This window comes from Gobio gobio (assembly GCF_949357685.1).
Source record: "Gobio gobio genome assembly, chromosome: 21".
In the NCBI taxonomy this organism is placed as follows: domain Eukaryota; kingdom Metazoa; phylum Chordata; class Actinopteri; order Cypriniformes; family Gobionidae; genus Gobio; species Gobio gobio.
Window position 1 is genome coordinate 40,424,392 of NC_137117.1, and position 21,335 is coordinate 40,445,726.

General features: G+C 42.0%; 1 protein-coding gene across 2 annotated transcripts in view; it reads left to right on the forward strand.

The window, feature by feature from the left end:
• Positions 1 to 21,335, forward strand: part of vdra (vitamin D receptor a) — a 72,350-nt gene that overhangs the window by 21,300 nt on the left and 29,715 nt on the right. For both annotated transcript variants that reach the window (XM_079802253.1, XM_079802254.1), the window contains one exon: positions 17,509 to 17,656. In XM_079802253.1, the coding sequence (XP_079658379.1) occupies positions 17,511 to 17,656 (146 nt within the window). In that variant the 5' untranslated portion in view covers positions 17,509 to 17,510. The remainder of the gene's footprint in view (positions 1 to 17,508; positions 17,657 to 21,335) is intronic.

Here is a 21,335-nt window from a genome sequence, read left to right on the forward strand (position 1 = left end):
TCATCCAAAACCTTAATTTCTTTTCGACTGCTGAAAGAAAGACATGGACATCTTGGATGACATGGGGGTGAGTAAATTATCAGCAAAAGTTTATTTAAAAGTGAACTAATCCTTTAATGAAACCTCTGTGTAGTGTTACTGTAGCAATTTATATTCCCTCAAATCTTGATTGACAGGTGAGGAGGCGGGGCTTCACTGATGATGTCTGCAGGTTTAAAAACACACATCTAAAGGTTATTAAAATGATCTCTGAGGGAGTTTGTGCTTAAACGTCTTGCCGGGGAATCAGACAAGCCTGTCCTGGGACGTCCTGAGGAATGTGTGTGTGTGTGTGTGTGTTGAAATGCTGCGGGCGTGGGGTCACGTTATCTGGGTTACTGTGTGTTCCCGCTTCTACAGGCGCTTTCTCTGCGTCTGTTAGCTCATCACATCTGAGACTCTGTGTCCATTCACTGGAACTAATGATAGGAATACGACTGTTAGTGGGTCCGTCTGTCTGTGAATATACACTGATCAGGCATAACATTATGACCACTGAATAACACTGATGATCTCTGTTAGTGGGTGGGATATATTCGGCAGCAAGTGAACATTTAGTCCTCAGAGTTGATGTGTTAGAAGCAGGAAAAATGGGCAAGCGTGAGGATTTGAGTGAGTTTGACAAGGGCCAGATTGTGTTGGGTCAGAGCATCTCCAAAACTGCAGCTCTTGTGGGGTGTTCCCGGTCTGCAGTGGTCAGTCTCTATCAAAAGTGAAGGACCAGTGGAGAACCGGCCACAGGGTCATGGAGGACCAGTGGAGAACCGGCCACAGGGTCATGGAGGACCAGTGGAGAACCGGCCACAGGGTCATGAAGGACCAGTGGAGAACCGGCCACAGGGTCATGAAGGACCAGTGGAGAACCGGCCACAGGGTCATGAAGGACCAGTGGAGAACCGGCCACAGGGTCATGGAGGACCAGTGGAGAACCGGCCACAGGGTCATGGAGGACCAGTGGAGAACCGGCCACAGGGTCATGGAGGACCAGTGGAGAACCGGCCACAGGGTCATGGAGGACCAGTGGAGAACCGGCCACAGGGTCATGAAGGACCAGTGGAGAACCGGCCACAGGGTCATGAAGGACCAGTGGAGAACCGGCCACAGGGTCATGAAGGACCAGTGGAGAACCGGCCACAGGGTCATGAAGGACCAGTGGAGAACCGGCCACAGGGTCATGAAGGACCAGTGGAGAACCGGCCACAGGGTCATGAAGGACCAGTGGAGAACCGGCCACAGGGTCATGGGCGGCCGAGGCTCATTGATGCCCGTGGGGAGGGGGTGTGAGCGTGTTCGAGTGAGCGTCCGTGTGTGTGTGAATGTGAGTGTGCATGTGTGTATACGTGTGAGTGAGCGTGTGTGTGTGTGAAACTGAGCGTGTGTGTGCATGAGTGTGCATGTGTGTGAGTAGGGCTGGGCGATATATCGCATGACATTGTTAGGCGCATCTCGTCAGTAAAGCCGGTTCCTTGATTAGTAGTAAATCGCCATCACCTGCTTTCAGATGGAGCGGCATTTACTACACAGAGCCGTAGTTCACTGACAAGCTGAGCCATATCGCATTAGTTATCACGGACGTATCGCCTGTGATAACTAATGCGATATGGCTCAGCTTGTCAGTGAACTACGGCAGGTGTATGGCGATTTACTACTAATCAAGGAACCGGCTTTACTGACGAGATGCGCCTAACAATGTCATGCCATATATCACCCAGCCCTATGTGTGAGACTGAGCGTGTGTGTGTGTGTGTGTGTGTGTGCGTGCGTGTGTGTGTGTGTGTGTGAGACTGAGCGTGTGTGTGCATGAGTGTGTGTGTTTGCGTGTGAGTGAGTGTTAGTGTTTGCATGAGTGTGTGTGAGAGAGTTGTTTACAGCTCAAACGAGACTGACTCATCTCCCGTCCCGCTGGTGTCAGAGTTGGCCTGAAGGGTCGTGGTGTGAATGAAGCTTGTTCAGTTTCCTCACACCTGTAATGGGTCGTGCTGGTTCTGGTCTGTGTGTGTCCGGCTCAGACGATTGGTGTGACCGGTGCAACTGATGACCCGAGTCCCTGGCCATTGTGGTGGGCAACTGTGCAGATCCTCTCACTTTATATTCGACGAGGTCTTGTTGTGTGTTGTGTTCCCCAGATGTGCGGTTCTGAGTGTGTATGTTTGGGCGTTCGGCGTGTGTGGTGCGTCAGAGAAACTGACCGCTGTACTCTGTGTGTGTCCTGCTGCCCTTTGAGAACAGGAATGTAGTGTTAAGGAAATGAGCCACACACTCCACAGCTGATGCTCCGTCTCACCGTCACATGACCCGGCAAACGGTTTTCAGGGCGTTTTCACACCCGAGGCCTGATGTACTGAACACTGTGGCAAACCATGTCATGTGTAATTATTTGTTCTTCTGCAAGTGCTTGCATGTGTAGCTTTATAAATGTAACACATGGGAATTAAGTAGCTTGTAGCAACTCATACTGTAAAAACTGCAAATAGTGTGATATAATCTTGAGCTCATGATGTTCCACACTGCGGCAAATTCACCTGCACACGCGTGTAACCCCTCACACACGCTCACTGAGACGCCAAATTCACCTGCACACGCGTGTAACACCTCATACACGCTCACTGAGACGCCAAATTCACCTTCACACGCGTGTAACACCTCATACACGCTCACTGAGACGCCAAATTCACCTGCACACGCGTGTAACCCCTCACACACGCTCACTGAGACGCCAAATTCACCTGCACACGCGTGTAACCCCTCATACACGCTCACTGAGACGCCAAATTCACCTGCACACGCGTGTAACCCCTCATACACGCTCACTGAGACGCCAAATTCACCTGCACACGCGTGTAACCCCTCATACACGCTCACTGAGACGCCAAATTCACCTGCACACGCGTGTAACCCCTCATACGCGCTCACTGAGACGCCAAATTCACCTGCACACGCGTGTAACACCTCATACGCGCTCACTGAGACGCCAAATTCACCTGCACACGCGTGTAACCCCTCATACGCGCTCACTGAGACACCAAATTCACCTGCACACGCGTGTAACCCCTCATACGCGCTCACTGAGACGCCAAATTCACCTGCACACGCGTGTAACCCCTCATACACGATCCCTGAGACGCCAAATTCACCTGCACACGCGTGTAACCCCTCATACACGCTCACTGAGACGCCAAATTCACCTGCACACGCGTGTAACCCCTCATACACGCTCACTGAGACGCCAAATTCACCTGCACACGCGTGTAACCCCTCATACGCGCTCACTGAGACGCCAAATTCACCTGCACACGCGTGTAACACCTCATACGCGCTCACTGAGACGCCAAATTCACCTGCACACGCGTGTAACCCCTCATACGCGCTCACTGAGACACCAAATTCACCTGCACACGCGTGTAACCCCTCATACGCGCTCACTGAGACGCCAAATTCACCTGCACACGCGTGTAACCCCTCATACACGATCCCTGAGACGCCAAATTCACCTGCACACGCGTGTAACCCCTCATACACGCTCACTGAGACGCTAAATTCACCTGCACACGTGTGCAGCCCCTCATACACGCTCACTGAGACGCCAAATTCACCTGCACACGCGTGTAACCCCTCATACACGCTCACTGAGACGCCAAATTCACCTGCACACGCGTGTAACCCCTCACACACGCTCACTGAGACGCCAAATTCACCTGCACACGCGTGTAACCCCTCATACGCGCTCACTGAGATAACAAATTCACCTGCACACGCGTGCAACCCCTCACACACGCTCACTGAGACGGCAAATTCACCTGCACACGCGTGTAACCCCTCACACACGCTCACTGAGACGGCAAATTCACCTGCACACGCGTGTAACACCTCATACGCTCACTGAGACGCTAAATTCACCTGTACACGCGTGTAACCCCTCATACGCGCTCACTGAGACGCCAAATTCACCTGCACACGCGTGTAACCCCTCATACGCGCTCACTGAGACGCCAAATTCACCTGCACACGCGTGTAACCCCTCAAACGCGCTCACTGAGACGCCAAATTCACCTGCACACGCGTGTAACCCCTCAAACGCGCTCACTGAGACGGTAAATTCACCTGCACACGCGTGTAACCCCTCAAACGCGCTCACTGAGACGGTAAATTCACCTGCACACGCGTGTAACCCCTCACACGCGCTCAGAGACGGCAAATTCACCTGCACACGCGTGCAACCCCTCACACGCGCTCACTGAGACGCCAAATTCACCTGCACACGCGTGTAACACCTCACACACGCTCACTGAGACGCCAAATTCACCTGCACACGCGTGTAACCCCTCACACACGCTCACTGAGAAGCCAAATTCACCTGCACACGCGTGTAACACCTCACACGCTCACTGAGACGCCAAATTCACCTGCACACGCGTGTAACCCCTCACACACGCTCACTGAGACGCCAAATTCACCTGCACACGCGTGTAACCCCTCAAACGCGCTCCCTGAGACGCCAAATTCACCTGCACACGCGTGCAACCCCTAATACACGCTCCCTGAGACGCCAAATTCACCTGCACATGCGTGTAACCCCTCACACACGCTCACTGAGACGGTAAATTTACCTGCACACGCGTGTAACCCCTCAAACGCGCTCACTGAGACGCCAAATTCACCTGCACACGCGTGTAACCCCTCACACGCGCTCACTGAGACGCTAAATTCACCTGCACACGCGTGCAACCCCTAATACACGCTCCCTGAGACGCCAAATTCACCTGCACATGCGTGTAACCCCTCACACACGCTCACTGAGACGGTAAATTTACCTGCACACGCGTGTAACCCCTCACACACGCTCACTGAGACGGCAAATTCACCTGCACACGCGTGCAACCCCTGATACACGCTCCCTGAGACGCCAAATTCACCTGCACACGCGTGCAACCCCTCATACACGCTCACTGAGATGCCAAATTCACCTGCACATGCGTGTAACACCTCATACGCGCTCACTGAGACGGTAAATTCACCTGCACACGCGTGTAACCCCTCACACGCGCTCAGAGACGGCAAATTCACCTGCACACGCGTGCAACCCCTCACACGCGCTCACTGAGACGCCAAATTCACCTGCACACGCGTGTAACACCTCACACACGTTCACTGAGACGCCAAATTCACCTGCACACGCGTGTAACCCCTCACACACGCTCACTGAGACGCCAAATTCACCTGCACACGTGTGTAACACCTCACACACGCTCACTGAGACGCCAAATTCACCTGCACACGCGTGTAACCCCTCACACACGCTCACTGAGAAGCCAAATTCACCTGCACACGCGTGTAACACCTCACACGCTCACTGAGACGCCAAATTCACCTGCACACGCGTGTAACCCCTCACACACGCTCACTGAGACGCCAAATTCACCTGCACACGCGTGTAACCCCTCACACACGCTCACTGAGACGCCAAATTCACCTGCACACGCGTGTAACCCCTCACACACGCTCACTGAGACGCCAAATTCACCTGCACACGCGTGTAACACCTCACACACGCTCACTGAGACGCCAAATTCACCTGCACACGCGTGTAACCCCTCACACACGCTCACTGAGACGCCAAATTCACCTGCACACGCGTGTAACCCCTCACACACGCTCACTGAGACGCCAAATTCACCTGCACACGCGTGTAACCCCTCACACACGCTCACTGAGACGCCAAATTCACCTGCACACGCGTGTAACCCCTCATACACGCTCACTGAGACGCCAAATTCACCTGCACACGCGTGTAACCCCTCATACACGCTCACTGAGACGCCAAATTCACCTGCACACGCGTGTAACCCCTCACACACGCTCACTGAGACGCCAAATTCACCTGCACACGCGTGCAACCCCTCACACACGCTCACTGAGACGGCAAATTCACCTGCACACGCGTGTAACCCCTCATACACGCTCACTGAGACGCCAAATTCACCTGCACACGCGTGTAACCCCTCATACACGCTCACTGAGACGCCAAATTCACCTGCACACGCGTGTAACCCCTCATACACGCTCACTGAGACGCCAAATTCACCTGCACACGCGTGTAACCCCTCACACACGCTCACTGAGACGCCAAATTCACCTGCACACGCGTGTAACCCCTCACACACGCTCACTGAGACGCCAAATTCACCTGCACACGCGTGTAACCCCTCACACACGCTCACTGAGACGCCAAATTCACCTGCACACGCGTGTAACCCCTCACACACGCTCACTGAGACGCCAAATTCACCTGCACACGCGTGTAACCCCTCACACACGCTCACTGAGACGCCAAATTCACCTGCACACGCGTGTAACCCCTCATACACGCTCACTGAGACGCCAAATTCACCTGCACACGCGTGTAACCCCTCACACACGCTCACTGAGACGCCAAATTCACCTGCACACGCGTGTAACCCCTCACACACGCTCACTGAGACGCCAAATTCACCTGCACACGCGTGTAACCCCTCACACACGCTCACTGAGACGCCAAATTCACCTGCACACGCGTGTAACCCCTCATACACGCTCACTGAGACGCCAAATTCACCTGCACACGCGTGTAACCCCTCACACACGCTCACTGAGACGCCAAATTCACCTGCACACGCGTGTAACCCCTCACACACGCTCACTGAGACCACACAGACATCATGATGTTATCTCCTCATTCACTGAGGTGTCCAGATCGCACTGGGTCAGTCATTAGTTTGGTCTGAAACGCGTCTCCACTCGTGTTTTCCCTCAGGACAGTAAATGTGAGTAAGTCTTGTCATCCTCGCAGGACTGTGATGTGAAGTGTGTAAAGTCACGTGTCTGAGCAACTGTGTGAAAGTGAATGGCACAATACGGTATAAACATACGTGTCACATGACTAAACATGCCTCATCCTTTTCCAACACCTCCGTCTTCACAGTCCACACTACGACGAGAAGACATCTCAGTGTGGACGGAAGGACAGAATGGAGAGAATAAGATGCGTTTTCAAACGAAAACATTTTAGTGTGGACATAACCTCAATTACTCCTTTATAGTACATTAAAAACATCTACATTCAGTCTTAACTTGCCTATAAAATCCACCAGATTACTGCTACTGCTGCTGCTACTACTACTACTACTACTACTATGAATATAACTATTACTACCATTACTACTACTAATACTACTTTTACTACTACTACTACTACTACTACTACTACTACTACTACTACCACCACTACTATTACTATAACTACTACTACTATTACCACTACTCCTCCTACTACTACATCTATCCATCATAAAAGTGTATTTCATTTTTGGGTGAACTATCCCTTTAAGTATTTTTCAGTGAAGTCAACATTGACCCTGAATCCTCACCAGATAAACCCTCAGACATGTTGTTTCCAGTGTTCACACACACACACACACACACACACACACACACTGCCAGTGCTGTAGAGAGACGTTGCGTGTGGGTTTTATTGGTTTTTGATGTGTATTTTTGACATCTCTAACCACGGCTGTAGCTCATCGTGTTAAACATCCAGAGAGTGTCACACTCACAGTGTTATTACAAGTGTAGCATCTCTTACTATCAGTCACTATTGTGTAACAATAAGATTAATTGGTTCTTGGTGTTATTTTCATGCAGTTGTAATGATGATTCTGCCGTTCTGGAAGCCCTTCGGCATGTTTCCTGTGTGTGGTTTGAGCAGGTGAAGGATGCTTTATTGTTCTAACCGTAAGTTAACGTGGTGTTCTTGTGCTATTTATACTTGGCAGGCTCGTGTGTGTGTGTGTGTGTGTGTTCCTGTACAGTGTGTTCCCTCACCTGTGTTAAATGCGTGAGGTTAAAGTCTGACGCCCGACCACACGTGTTGAGCTTTGATCATTGGCTGAGCCGATGAAGCTCCTCTGTAGTTGTCTTGTAATCGGGTTGTAATGGTTTGTGTATGTAGTGCTTGTCTGACCTGTTTGATATCTAACGCTGGAATATCATATACTTGCGCAATGTTTTTCTATTTCTGCCATATAGTGTGCTAGTATGCTATTCTGGGATATTCTCCCTCTCAGGCCACGCCTCTCCACAAGAAGCCACTCCCCTCATTCACAAGCCCCTCCCCTTCTCTGTTACATCATGGACTAGAGTAGCACACTAGAAACTGCTCTTAGGATTTCTTCCAAAAAGTTAAATAAACTTAAATTTCTCAAGTTTACGCATTAAGTTATGTGGAATTGTCAAGTTCACATGAAATTAAGTAAATAAGTTTTATGGCAACGGGTTTCCTCACTTTTAAGTAAATAAACTATAAATGCGTAATTAAAAAAATTAAGGCAACGGTTTCCTCACATTTTTAAGTAAATGAACTTCATGCGTAAAATTGACAAATGTAAGTTATGTGGAATTGTCAAGTTCACATAAAATTAAGTAAATACATTTTAAGGCAATGGTTTCCTCACTTTTTAAAAGTAAATAAACTATAAATGTGTAGTTAAAAAATTATGTGGAATTGTCAAGTTCACATGAAATTAAGTAAATACATTTTAAGGCAATGGTTTCCTCACTTTTTAAAAGTAAATAAACTATACATGCGTAATTAAAAAATTATGTGGAATTGTCAAGTTCACATGAAATTAAGTAAATAAGTTTTATGGCAACGGGTTTCCTCACTTTTTAAAGTTAATAAACTATAAATGTGCGATTGAAAAAATTATGTGGAATTGTCAAGTTCACACAGTTACATTTTTTCAACTACGCATGAAATTAGGTAAATAAATTCCACATAACTGATTTTTTTTTTCAATTTTTAAGCATTGTTTATTTATTTAAAGTGAGAACCTTAAATTATTAAGTAAATAAACTATAAATGCGTAATTAAAAAAAAAAGTGGAATTGCCAAGTTTACGCAAAATTATTAAGTAAATAAACTATAAATGTGTAATTGAAAAAAATTGCGTGGAATTGTCAAGTTCATTTTTTCAACTACGCATGAAACAAGGTAAATAAATTCTGCATAACTTAATTTTTCATTTTTTACAGATTAAGTGTATTTACTTTAAAAAGAGAAAACCTTAAATTATTAAGTAAATAAACATATTAAAAAAAATTTACCCGGACAGCAACATAGTGTTGGTGCAGATCTGGGTTAATTTTTATGTTGTCAAGTTCACATAACTAAATTTTTTTAATTACACATTACGTTTATGTAACGGCTTCACTTTAAACCCTAACGCTCAAAATAATAAACTGGTTTGAGTTGAACCGACTCAAATGAAACAAATCAGATTAACTTTTATGAGTATTCAGAACTTTCTCTTTCTTTTGAGTTCTCAAAACGGACACATTTTAAGTAGGGCTGTCAAAAGATTAATCGCGATTAATTTGTGTTTACATAATATATGTGTGTGTACTCTGTTAATTATTATTTATATATAAATACACACACAAGCATGTATATATTTAAGAAAAAAATATAATTTTTATATACAAAACATTTATATTTATATATATTATAGATTAAATAAATGTATATACAGTATATACATGCAAATATTTCTTAAATGTATACATGAATGTGTGTGTATTTATATATAAATAATAATTAACAGAGTACACACACATATATTATGTAAACACAAACTTTTATTTTGGATGCGATTAATCGTGATTAATCTTTTGACAGCCCTAATTTTAAGTCATCTGAACCGTTTCATTGTTTTGAGTTTTATGAACTTGTTTCTTTTAATTTAGACAAACTCAAATTTAACCGAAACTGTGCTGGGATTTCTATTTCCCAGCATGCTTTGCCATGACACTCAAAAGGGACAGTAAAAAGCTAAAATTAAGTGTTATGTTTTTTTTGTGTGCGAGATGAATGTTAAGTGGGAGATTTAGTAGTTTAATGTTTTGTTATGCTAGTTTAGAAGAGTTTCTGAATTGTTTTTTTCATCATGTGAGCTCAGTTTAAGGTTAAACGTATTATATTGCTGTCCTCATTCAGCAAGTGCTACGCTAATGCCATCAAAGCATTGTGTAACGAATTGGTGGCATTTATTAGCAAGCTAGTCAAGTTTCCACTACTAAAAATGTGATATTTGTATGTTTTTTTTCCCCTCACAACCCTACGATTTGTTACAGTGAGAGTTTGCACACGCCCTGAACTCTCCCAAAAGTTTACTTTTTTGGAAAAATGATGGCTTTTGTTGCTCAAGTATGGGATGTTTACGCACATTCCTGGTCAGTCGTTCCAGTCGCAGGAAATAATCCATTGCAAGTACGGGTTAGATGATCGTCCCCATCAGATGTGTGTGTGTGTGTGTACTGGCATGTTGGGACGCTCTCAACGGGCTCTGCTCCGCCTGCCGGTCTTCCCTCCCCAAACGGGCCCCTCTGACGGGATTTAGGGCCCCCATTCCTCTGTAAGCCGCGAGCTGCTCCCTCCCGCCCCGTTTGTCCTCCTGCCAGCTACAAGTGGGCCTTTTCTTTTCCTAGCGAGCGCTTAAAAACAAGGTCTAAAGTTCAGAGTCTCTGATGTGCAGATCTGGGTCAAGTCTAGCATTGGGAAAGGCTTTTCTCCGAAGCGGAGCCGTGGCTTTTTCTTCCCTCCATGGCCTGCGATTGGTAAGTGCTGCATGTTGGGAAAAGCTCTGCGTGTCATGGGATCGGTTGCCTATCGGATCTGGGATCAGTTTCGGCTTGGTGCGCTTTAACACTGGCGTTGGGTTACGGCGATAACAGTTTTCCTCCTCGCTGGGTCCAAAGCCTCTGTTTCACTGCTACTGCAAACATCTGACGCTTATCTAATCAACAGTCTGAGTACTGCTAGTGCTAGTGTTGCACTATACAGTGTGTATGAATTATAGTGGGACTAATTAAGCTGCATTTATTTGATGCAGTGAAATATTACTCCATTCGTTCTCTATGTGAATATATAGTTATTCCCGTGATCAAAGCTGAGTTTATCATCATTACTCCAGTCTTCAGTGTCACATGATCCTTCATAAATCATCCTCATATGAAACATTTATGATTATTAATGTTAAAAACAGGATTCTTTGATGAAAGTTAAAAAGAACAGCGTCTTTACTGTCACTTTTTTAATACGTGTATATAGCAGAAGCTTTCATTTGGCTGTTTTGCTGAACGTTTGTGTGTTTAACCCTCTGGTGCTCTTCGGTCATTTCTGACTGGAACATTTTCAGTTTTTTACATTTTAAAAATCACAGCTTCATCAGAATGATGATATGAAACTTGGTGACTTTTCTGGCCTTTAAACACTAGGGATGCAACAATACAGTTAGTCCACGGTTCAATACATACCTCGGTTTTTAACCACGGTTTTCGGTTCGGTTCTGATGGCTTGTCACATCAGTTTTTTTTCTATTCTATTCTTAAGCAACAGGAACAGAAAGAGGTTAAGGAGTAAACATACTATGTTTTTATTGCAAGAATCTTCCTTTATTTTACTTGAATTGAAAAACCTTACTTAAACTTGAAACTTTACTTTAAAAAAAAAAAACCTTTTACACATTCCTAGTGTATAATATAAAATAAATATATATAAAGATTTACACTGGCAGCTCAGAGCTGTACATTAGCATTAAAGTATGAAATTGAATGAATAAATGTAAAAATAAAACACTTCACAGACTTCACTATAAAATATACACTGATTCTTATTAAAGCTACTGTATTAAAGTTCTTCTGTCAAGAGCAGTGAGTGATTTTCTCTTTGTCTTTTGTTGTTGTATTAACATTAAAGGGATAGTTCACTCAAATTAAAATTCTGTTATCGAGAAATGAATACAGGTTTGGAACAATATTAGAGTGAGTAAATAATAACAATAGAGGTGAACTGTCCCTTTAAGGATGGCGTGTTCACTATAGGCTGCGCTGCTGTCAATTAAAGACCTGCACTCATCTAATATACAGACACACACGATTTTACTTTAGACATAACCGACTGTGTTTATGTTAACCTTGTGTGTATTTGACAGTATTAGCGCAGTAAGACGACTACTTAGTCCAGTAATCACATGTTTGACAAGCGTTTAGTGCATGGGAAAGTGCATGGGCAAGGCTTTAAAACGCATGCAAATAATGAGCTTCCATGATTGTGAATAACTATAGTGTTCCGCGTTGTTCAGTATTGGGATGGAGGCAAATGATAGAATGTTTAGAAAAATAATTAATTAAATGCAAAACCGGAAAAAAAAGCAATTCACAAGCGCGTATTGAACCGTGAATGCCGTACCGAACGGTTCAATATTATATTGAGAATTGTGGCATCCCTTGTAAACACACAAAAAAATTGGGGTCATGATTCGAGCATGCTAATTGGTCATAAAAAAAAAGTAGCGTTCATTGTCTTCGGTCATAAATGACCGACCATAGGAAATTAATGGGAAATCGGCAAAAACACAAACATTTTCAGAATATTTGTGTGTACAATCTACAAATCAGCCACAATGCTGAAAAAAAGTACACAGCAGTAAAGGGGTGACACTGTAAAACATCAAGAGTGTGATATTGACACAACCACACACACACACGCACACACACCTATGAAAAACTGAACCTATGAACCACATTTTGAATTTTTAACACAGCTTCATCAGAATGATATGAAACTTGGTGACTTGTCTAGCATTAGGTATGTAAACACACAAAAATTGGGGTCATGATTTGAGCATGCTAATTGGTCATAAAAAAATACTCCCACTTGAGCTCTTCGGTCAAAAATAACCACCATAGGAAATCAATGGTAAATCTGCAAAAACACAAATTCACAGAAAAAAATCTATATTTCTAACAACAATATTTAAAAATCTAAAACTTTATAATAAATAGTCTGAGATTTGTTAAATATATATTCAAATCCATCAACAACAAAAAAATCATTAAATGTGTTCAAAAGAGAACTAGTGAATTCTCAAGCCTCTCCATACAGACCTCTAGTGGTTACACACATGGTTGCAGGATTTCTTAAATAATTCCAAAAGAGGGGCTAATCTGCCTTAAAAAAAATTATTTTGAAGGCCTAGTCTCTATTTTAACCTGAAATACTGCAATAGTAAAAATATATATATATATATATATATATATATATATATATATATATATATATATATATATATATATATATATATATATATATATATATATATATATATATATATATATATATATATATATATATATATATATATATAATATATATAATTTTCAATTGCAAAAATAGACCATATTTATTGCATAAATATTACAAAAATACCATCAAATCATCTCAAAATACAAAATTAAAAAGAAAAAATATTATTGAAGAAAAATAAATTGCATTGGTTTTACTGGGGTGGAGAAAGTTTAATTTTTTAGGTGTCCGGTCACTTATGACCAATGCAACCCCTAAAGGAAGAGCACCAGAGGGTTAAGACTGAGTTAAGAGCTTTCAGAGCCGCTCATGCTCTCCGAATGGGTGGTTTGTGTCCAAATCCGTCTAATGTTCGAGTTCGGCGTGTCTCATCTTCAGATCTATACATTTGAAGTACAGTGTTTTATGCGCCGCAAGACATCAGCCAATCAGCCGAGAGCTCATTTGCATAAAAACGGCCTTGATTGCGAGTGTGTGATTCGGGAAGCTTGACTAGCACTCTGGAGATGGTTATGGAAGTCTTCAAACGTCAGCGTTTTGTAATGTTCCACAATCTGCGGATGATATATTTGTGTTTTATGAAGCGTTGCTTTCTTTGCCCCCTCACTCTTGGAAGAAGCTTTTGTTTTGCACAGACCACACTGTAAGAAATAACTGGTTGAAACTGGTTACACAACTCTGGATCGAACTCAGAATATTCAGTTAAATGTGTTTTTTTTCTTGAAGAACAGGGAAGTGAAAGCACACAATTGTAGCACAAGAATAAACGTCTGTTGCCATCTCTGAAAATAACCACATACTACATACTACGGGGCATCACTTAAACAGGCAAACCACAATAATGCTGCATCCAGGGCACACAAAATACTAACTCTAGATGGCACAGGCTGACCGGTCCTTCATGCTGATTGGTTCCTGCTGTATCAGTAGCCAATGAGCTCGCTGCTCAAATTTCAAATACTTGGTCAGCACTTTCAGAAGCCCTCCACTTTCCCCAGCTCAGCCACGAAGTGGTAGACCATGTAAAATCACAGAGCGGGGTCAGCGCATGCTGAGGGACACAGAAGTCGCCAACTTTCTCCAGACCTCCAAACTTCTGTGGCCTTCAGATGAGCTCAAGAACAGTGTGTAGAGCTTCAGGGAATGGGTTTCCATGGCCGAGCCGCTCATCCAAGCCTTACATCACCAAAACGTGGGATGCAGTGGGGTAAAGCGCGCCGCCACTGGACTCTAGAGCAGTGGAGACGTGTTCTCTGAGTGACCAATCACGCTTCTCTGTCTGACGAGTCTGGGTTTGGCGGTCGCCAGGAGAACGGGACTTGCCTGACTGCATTGTGCCAAGTGTAAAGTTTGGTGGAGGGGGGGTTATGGGGTGGGGTTGTTTTTCAGGGCCCCTTAGTTCCAGTGAAAGGAGCTCTTAATGCGTCACCAAGACATTTTGGACAATTTCATGCTCCCCTTTTTGTGGAAACAGTTTGGGGACGGCCCCTTCCTGTCCCAGCATGCACCAGTGCTCAAAGCGTCTCCATAAAGACATGGATGAGGAGTTTGGTGTGGAGGAACTTGAGTCCTGACCTCAACCCGATAGAACAGCTTTGGGATGAATTAGAGCGGAGACTGAGAGCCAGGCCTTCTCGTCCAACATCACTAATGAAGAATCCCCATAAACACACTCCTAAACCTTGAGGAAAGCCTTCCCAGAAGAGCTGAAGCTGCAAACTCCACATTAAACCCTATGGATTAAGAATGGGATGTGCGTCCCAAAACTTTTGTCAATGTAGTGTATCAGCGTTGTCGTATTCGTTCACATGCCAAACGCGCTGAGAGTGCTCATGACAGGACTGTTTCTTTATTTGCCTGATGTAAACAGACGGCAGGAACATAACACTGCTTGCTTAACAGTTAGTCTGTTTTGTTTACAAAGCCTGATATCACGAATCACAATCCAAACATCCATCCGTTTCGCTTGAGTGCTTGAAAATACTGCTTATTTTCTTAATAATTATTAGGAAGTTAGTATTACATTTATTATGAACAAAACAATTTCATCATTTTTGTTGGGCAGATGCGCTTGTGATTTCAAGATTAATTGCCAGGTTTAACCATCATAGAGTGAAAGTTAAACATTTGCATGTGTTAAGAATCGAGTCAGTCATCAAGCGCAAGAGGACTCGTGCACTGTTTACTGCGCACACACACACACACACACACACACACACACACACACACACACACACACACACACACACACACACACACACACACACAGAGTCGCGCAGTCAGCACATGAACGCTGAATTCAGTTCCCTTTCTCTTTCCTTTGAGCTTCTAAATGTAGTCTAAATGAAGTCTCTGCGAGTCTCCTGGAAAACACTGGCATGTGTGTTTATTTGACCTCAACAGCAGTCGTGCGTCTCACGGGTATATCTGTGGCGATAGCCAACAATACATCGTATGGCTCAAAATTATCCTTTTTTCTTTTATGCCAAAATCATTAGGATTTTGACTGCCCACTGACTTAGTTTTAAAGCTATTTCTCATCATTTTTTTGGCCTTCAAACGTCTTAAAATGCACATGTGTAGATCAGAGAAATCATAATGTTCTCAGGGGAGCGTGTGTGTGTGTGTGTGTGTGTGTGTGTGTGTGTGTGTGTGTGTGCAGCAAAGTATAGGCCAAATAATTAAAGCACCTTTGTTTCCTGACCAATTATACGTTAGTGATCCTACAAATGTACATTTAGTGGCTTCTTCAAAACGTCATGTTTCACAACACATGTTCGCTTCTAGTTCTGTCACGCGAATCTGTGATTTAAACTTTGTGGGGAATTTTGAATTTGACAACATTGTAATAATAATAACAATAATAATAATAATAATAATAATAAATTGTATTTGTACTGCGCTTTACATTTGGAACAAATCTCAAAGTGCTACAGTTAAGATCATTTAAGGAGGATAAAATACTAATAGATTTAATAGTTAAAAGTCATAAGTTCTCCTAAAAAGAAATGTTTTTAGTCCAACACACATTGTAGTAAATATGTAGGTCCACTTTTTGGAAAAAAGACCCACCAACCCATTTCACTACACTGCAAAAAATGCTTTTCTTACTTAGTATTTTTGTCTTGTTTTCAGTCCAATTATCTAAGAAAATCTCACATTAAGAAGCATTTACTAGACAAGCAAAAGTTTTTGTCTTGTTTTGGGGGAAAATAACTCAAAATTATTTAATGTTGTTTTTCAGTTTGAATTAAGATTATTTTGCTTACCCCATTGGCAGATTATTTAGCTAATTTAAGCAAAAACTCCCTTAATTTGGAGTTATTTCCCCCCAAAACAAGACAATGATTTTTATTTGGCTAGTAAATGCTTCTTGTTTTGAGAATGTTTAGATGTTTTCATTTATATAATGAAGATGCACCTGAATACTGTTCGATTTACCTGAAAAACAGACTTCAAATAACTAAATATGGCTTTTTTTCCGACACACACACGTTTCATTCATACCCGTCGCCCTTCAAATGTTTAAATCTGTTCGATTTTGATGGTTTATTATTATTACATGTTCCTCATGAGCTGTGTATTGATTGTGTACAGATGCTTTCTGTGAGTGTGAAGTCTTATCAAGAGTGAAGGATGGATATTGATCTCACAGCGGCTGCTTAAACACACAAGACAAGGAGTCTGAACGGAGCCCCTCCTGCTTTTGTTCTCCCGCTCTCACACACACACACACACACTCACACACACGCGTGTTTCTGCATGCCAGGCCATGCGTCCTCGCTGCTGTTTATCCGTGTTCCTCTCACGGTGCAAAACAAGCGTTTTTCCAGGAAGAACATGATGAGCTGGCGGATTATTATTACTATTATTATTATTATCATAGCTGGTAGAGATGCTTTTAGCGTGGCTATTCATGGAAACCAGATCTGCTGCGCTCCGTCTCTGCATATTTTGTTTCTTTCCCTCTATTCATCGTTGCGCTCGTGACCTTTGACCTGTGAATGCTCTTTTCACTATGCAGTGCTGTTTCTGTAACTGTACCTCAGCGCAACATTCACCGTCCTCGCTCTTCTCGGAGTAACTGACACCGTTAGTTAACAGATGGGTTGGTTAAAATCCTTTACTATTTGTTTTATTCATATGCATCAGCTGATGTTTTGCTGTGGATAAAAACATCTGCTGAATGCATGAATGCAGTGATTTATGCAAAAACACCTCGCGCTTCTGATTGGCTGTTTCAGTGGCTCAGGTGTGTGTGTTCTGACTCTCGCTCTGTCCGTGTTTCTCAGTGATGGATCCCATGGCCGTGAGCACGTCCGCCAGCGGTCAGGATGAGTTTGACCGTAACGCGCCGCGGATCTGCGGAGTGTGTGGAGACAAGGCCACCGGATTCCACTTCAACGCCATGACCTGCGAGGGCTGCAAGGGCTTCTTCAGGTAAACTCCGATTTCTGTAATAATGCTGCTATATATGTGTAGCTTATTAATATTTAATGGATATTACCCTGAAACACAAACCTCGGGTCTCATACCTCAATCAATAGGATATGTTTGTTATGATAGTTTGATTATAAAGTATATTTGAGACTATATAGATCTGAATATGTGAGACTATATAGATCTGAATATGTGAGACTATAGACTATATAGATCTGACTATATGAGACAATAGACTATATAGATCTGACTATATGAGACTATAGACTATATAGATCTGACTATATGAGACTATAGACTATATAGATCTGAATATGTGAGACTATAGACTATATAGATCTGACTATATGAGACAATAGACTATATAGATCTGACTATATGAGACTATAGACTATATAGATCTGACTATATGAGACTATAGACTATATAGATTAGGGATGCACCGAAATGAAAATTCTTGGCCGAAACCGAAAACCGAAAAAGAGGAAACAAAGGCCGAAAACCGAAACACCGAAATAAATTATGCCAACTTTGCTAAAATCAAGGCATTGCAATTGCATAAATTAATATTAAAGTTTCAAAGAATAAATCAATTACAAATTATGGCAATATTTATTTAGCACATTGCAACACAGTATAAAATAAAATTCAAACTAAAATGTTTAACTTGACCCCACTCATTTGTACATTAAATATAATGTACCGGCCTACAGAAAGGTTTTAAAATTAAATGTTCTCTCATAAAAACAAAGTGCATTTAGGTCTAGTGCATTTTAAATTTTTCTCTGTAGGACTACAAGAAAGTGCATTCTGAACAAGTGCAACTGCTTAAAAGATACAACTATTTTCTCTGTAGGCCTTCAACATAATAGTGTATCAAAGCAAAGACTGCCATAGCCCATATGTTAACTGTAGAATAGGGATTTATTTGTATTGGTTAACTGAAAAAAAAAACATCTGTCCTTAAATAAATTATATTATAACTAAATGTTTATTGAAGATATTGCTGTAAACTATATAGGGAGCCCTTACTTGCACATTAATATTAAAGGTTAACAAACTATTAGCCTAAATTCAGTTGCTATTTATTTTTAGGTCTAATAATCAACACTCAAATAACATAGTACGCAAACATGTAAACTTCACATAAGGCAGTATTTGCAATAACTTAAATGTAATTATAAAATATTTTTTTTATCGAATTCGTTGTTGAAATATGATAATTTGTGTCTGTCATTTTCATGACAGGTTTATTTAAACATGCATGAAATAATCAAGATATCATTAACAGGTTAAGTAGAATATAATGAATATAACGGCTAATATAGGTCATATATTTAGTGAAAGAGTTGATTTTTTCAAGTGAACTAACAGCTGTGGACACTGAATGACTGCCTGAGGTAACGTTAAATGTGATGCTAACTTACATGACTTTTTAGTTTAGCCTCAGTTATATTGAGGTCTTTCCGCCGTTGAAACGCTGACTGAGCGATTACACCACATATGATCCGTGACAGTAAGTTTTAATGTATCCTCAACATGCCTTTGCTGTTTATTCATGTTTATTCTTAAGGAAGAGATGATCGATCGCGCTCACAGATGATCGCGTTCACGCCGCTTGAACTGTGATGTGATCAGTGATGCCACATTAAAGAGCGTCAAAACGGCATTTATCGTTTGAATTTCGTGATACATGTTGATCGATGTTGGTGTGGGAAATCGGATTTAAGTGTGTTCCGCGCTTAAAACATGCCCACTGTTAAAGATTGCGTTGGGAAACCGTTGGGTTTCACAGTGAAGTCTGTTCCTCTTCTCATCGAGAACATGAGCTCTCGCTGTCAGTGCTTGTGCATGGAGCAGACGTGGGTGTTTCTCAGATATACTGAAATACGTCCACACCGCAGACATGTTGCTTCAGACAAGCACGTGCAGGTCGCGGTTTCTGTTTGCGTCATTACAACATTTCGGCCATATTGTTTCGGTGATAAAAGTCTTTCGGCCGAAAACCGGAAATGCACTTTTGGGCCATTTTCGGCCGAAAATTTTCGGTGGCCGAATATTCGGTGCATCCCTAATATAGATCTGAATATGTGAGACTATAGACTATATAGATCTGAATATGTGAGACTATAGACTATATAGATCTGACTATGTGAGACTTTAGACTATATAGATCTGAATATGTGAGACTGTAGACTATATAGATCTGACTATGAGAGACTATAGACTATATAGATCTGAATATGTGAGACTGTAGACTATATAGATCTGAATATGTGAGACTGTAGACTATATAGATCTGAATATGTAAGACTGAAGACTATAGATCTGAATATGTGAGACTATAGACTATATAGATCTGAATATGTGAGACTATAGACTATATAGATCTGAATATGTGAGACTATACAGACTATATAGATCTGACTATGTGAGACTATAGACTATATAGATCTGACTATGTGAGACTATAGACTATATAGATCTGAATATGTGAGACTGTAGACTATATAGATCTGAATATGTGAGACTGTAGACTATATAGATCTGAATATGTGAGACTATAGACTATATAGATCTGACTATGTGAGACTTTAGACTATATAGATCTGAATATGTGAGACTGTAGACTATATAGATCTGACTATGAGAGACTATAGACTATATAGATCTGAATATGTGAGACTGTAGACTATATAGATCTGAATATGTGAGACTGTAGACTATATAGATCTGAATATGTGAGACTGAAGACTATATAGATTTGAATATGTGAGACTATAGACTATATAGATCTGAATATGTGAGACTGTAGACTATATAGATCTGAATATGTGAGACTATAGACTATATAGATTTGAATATGTGAGACTATAGACTATATAGATCTGAATATGTGAGACTGTAGACTATATAGATCTGAATATGTTTATATATATTTATATATTTAAATATGAAGTTTCCTCTGGACTGCAAACATGAATTATGTTGATGCAGATTTAATTTGTGTCTTATTTTTAGAATTTAATTTATTGATTTAATGTAAGAATTTGACACAAACGATGATGCACACATTTTTTCAGTTAGAAAAAAGGGCTTTATAAAGATAAAAATCCTCATAATATATTGTCCAAATATCAAATTGAACACTACCAAGCTCCAAAAGCGAACAAAACATGCTTTATTTTTCTCTTCTGTAATTGTAACTCTAATATCAGTAGAGTTTTATCCATCCGTGTTAGATATAAAACCCCAATATTGGTGAAACATTCATGCGTTTAAGGGTTAAATATTGTAATATGTTCACTCATAATGTTAAAGTGTTTCGCACAACAAGAAAACCCCAAATGTATACGCAGGAAATAAAGATTATTTTCAACCCTCTGTCTGAAATGATCCGTTTGTAAGGCGCGGCTCTGTTAGGGGCCTGTCAGTAACGGCCTGCTGTGATTGGCTAACGTCACTGATTAGGAAACGGCATTAACAGCCACTCATTATTGCACGTGAGGAAGTGTTTTGAAAACATTACCCATATAAATCAATCATGTACAGGCGAAGCATGATGAAATCGTTCCTTGCGGTTTGTGATGCAACTCCTCCATCTGCCAACACAAGTTTCTTTGGCAGCTCTTCATTACACCGTTGGTGTCTCTGATTACACTGCTGTTCAAACGGGTGG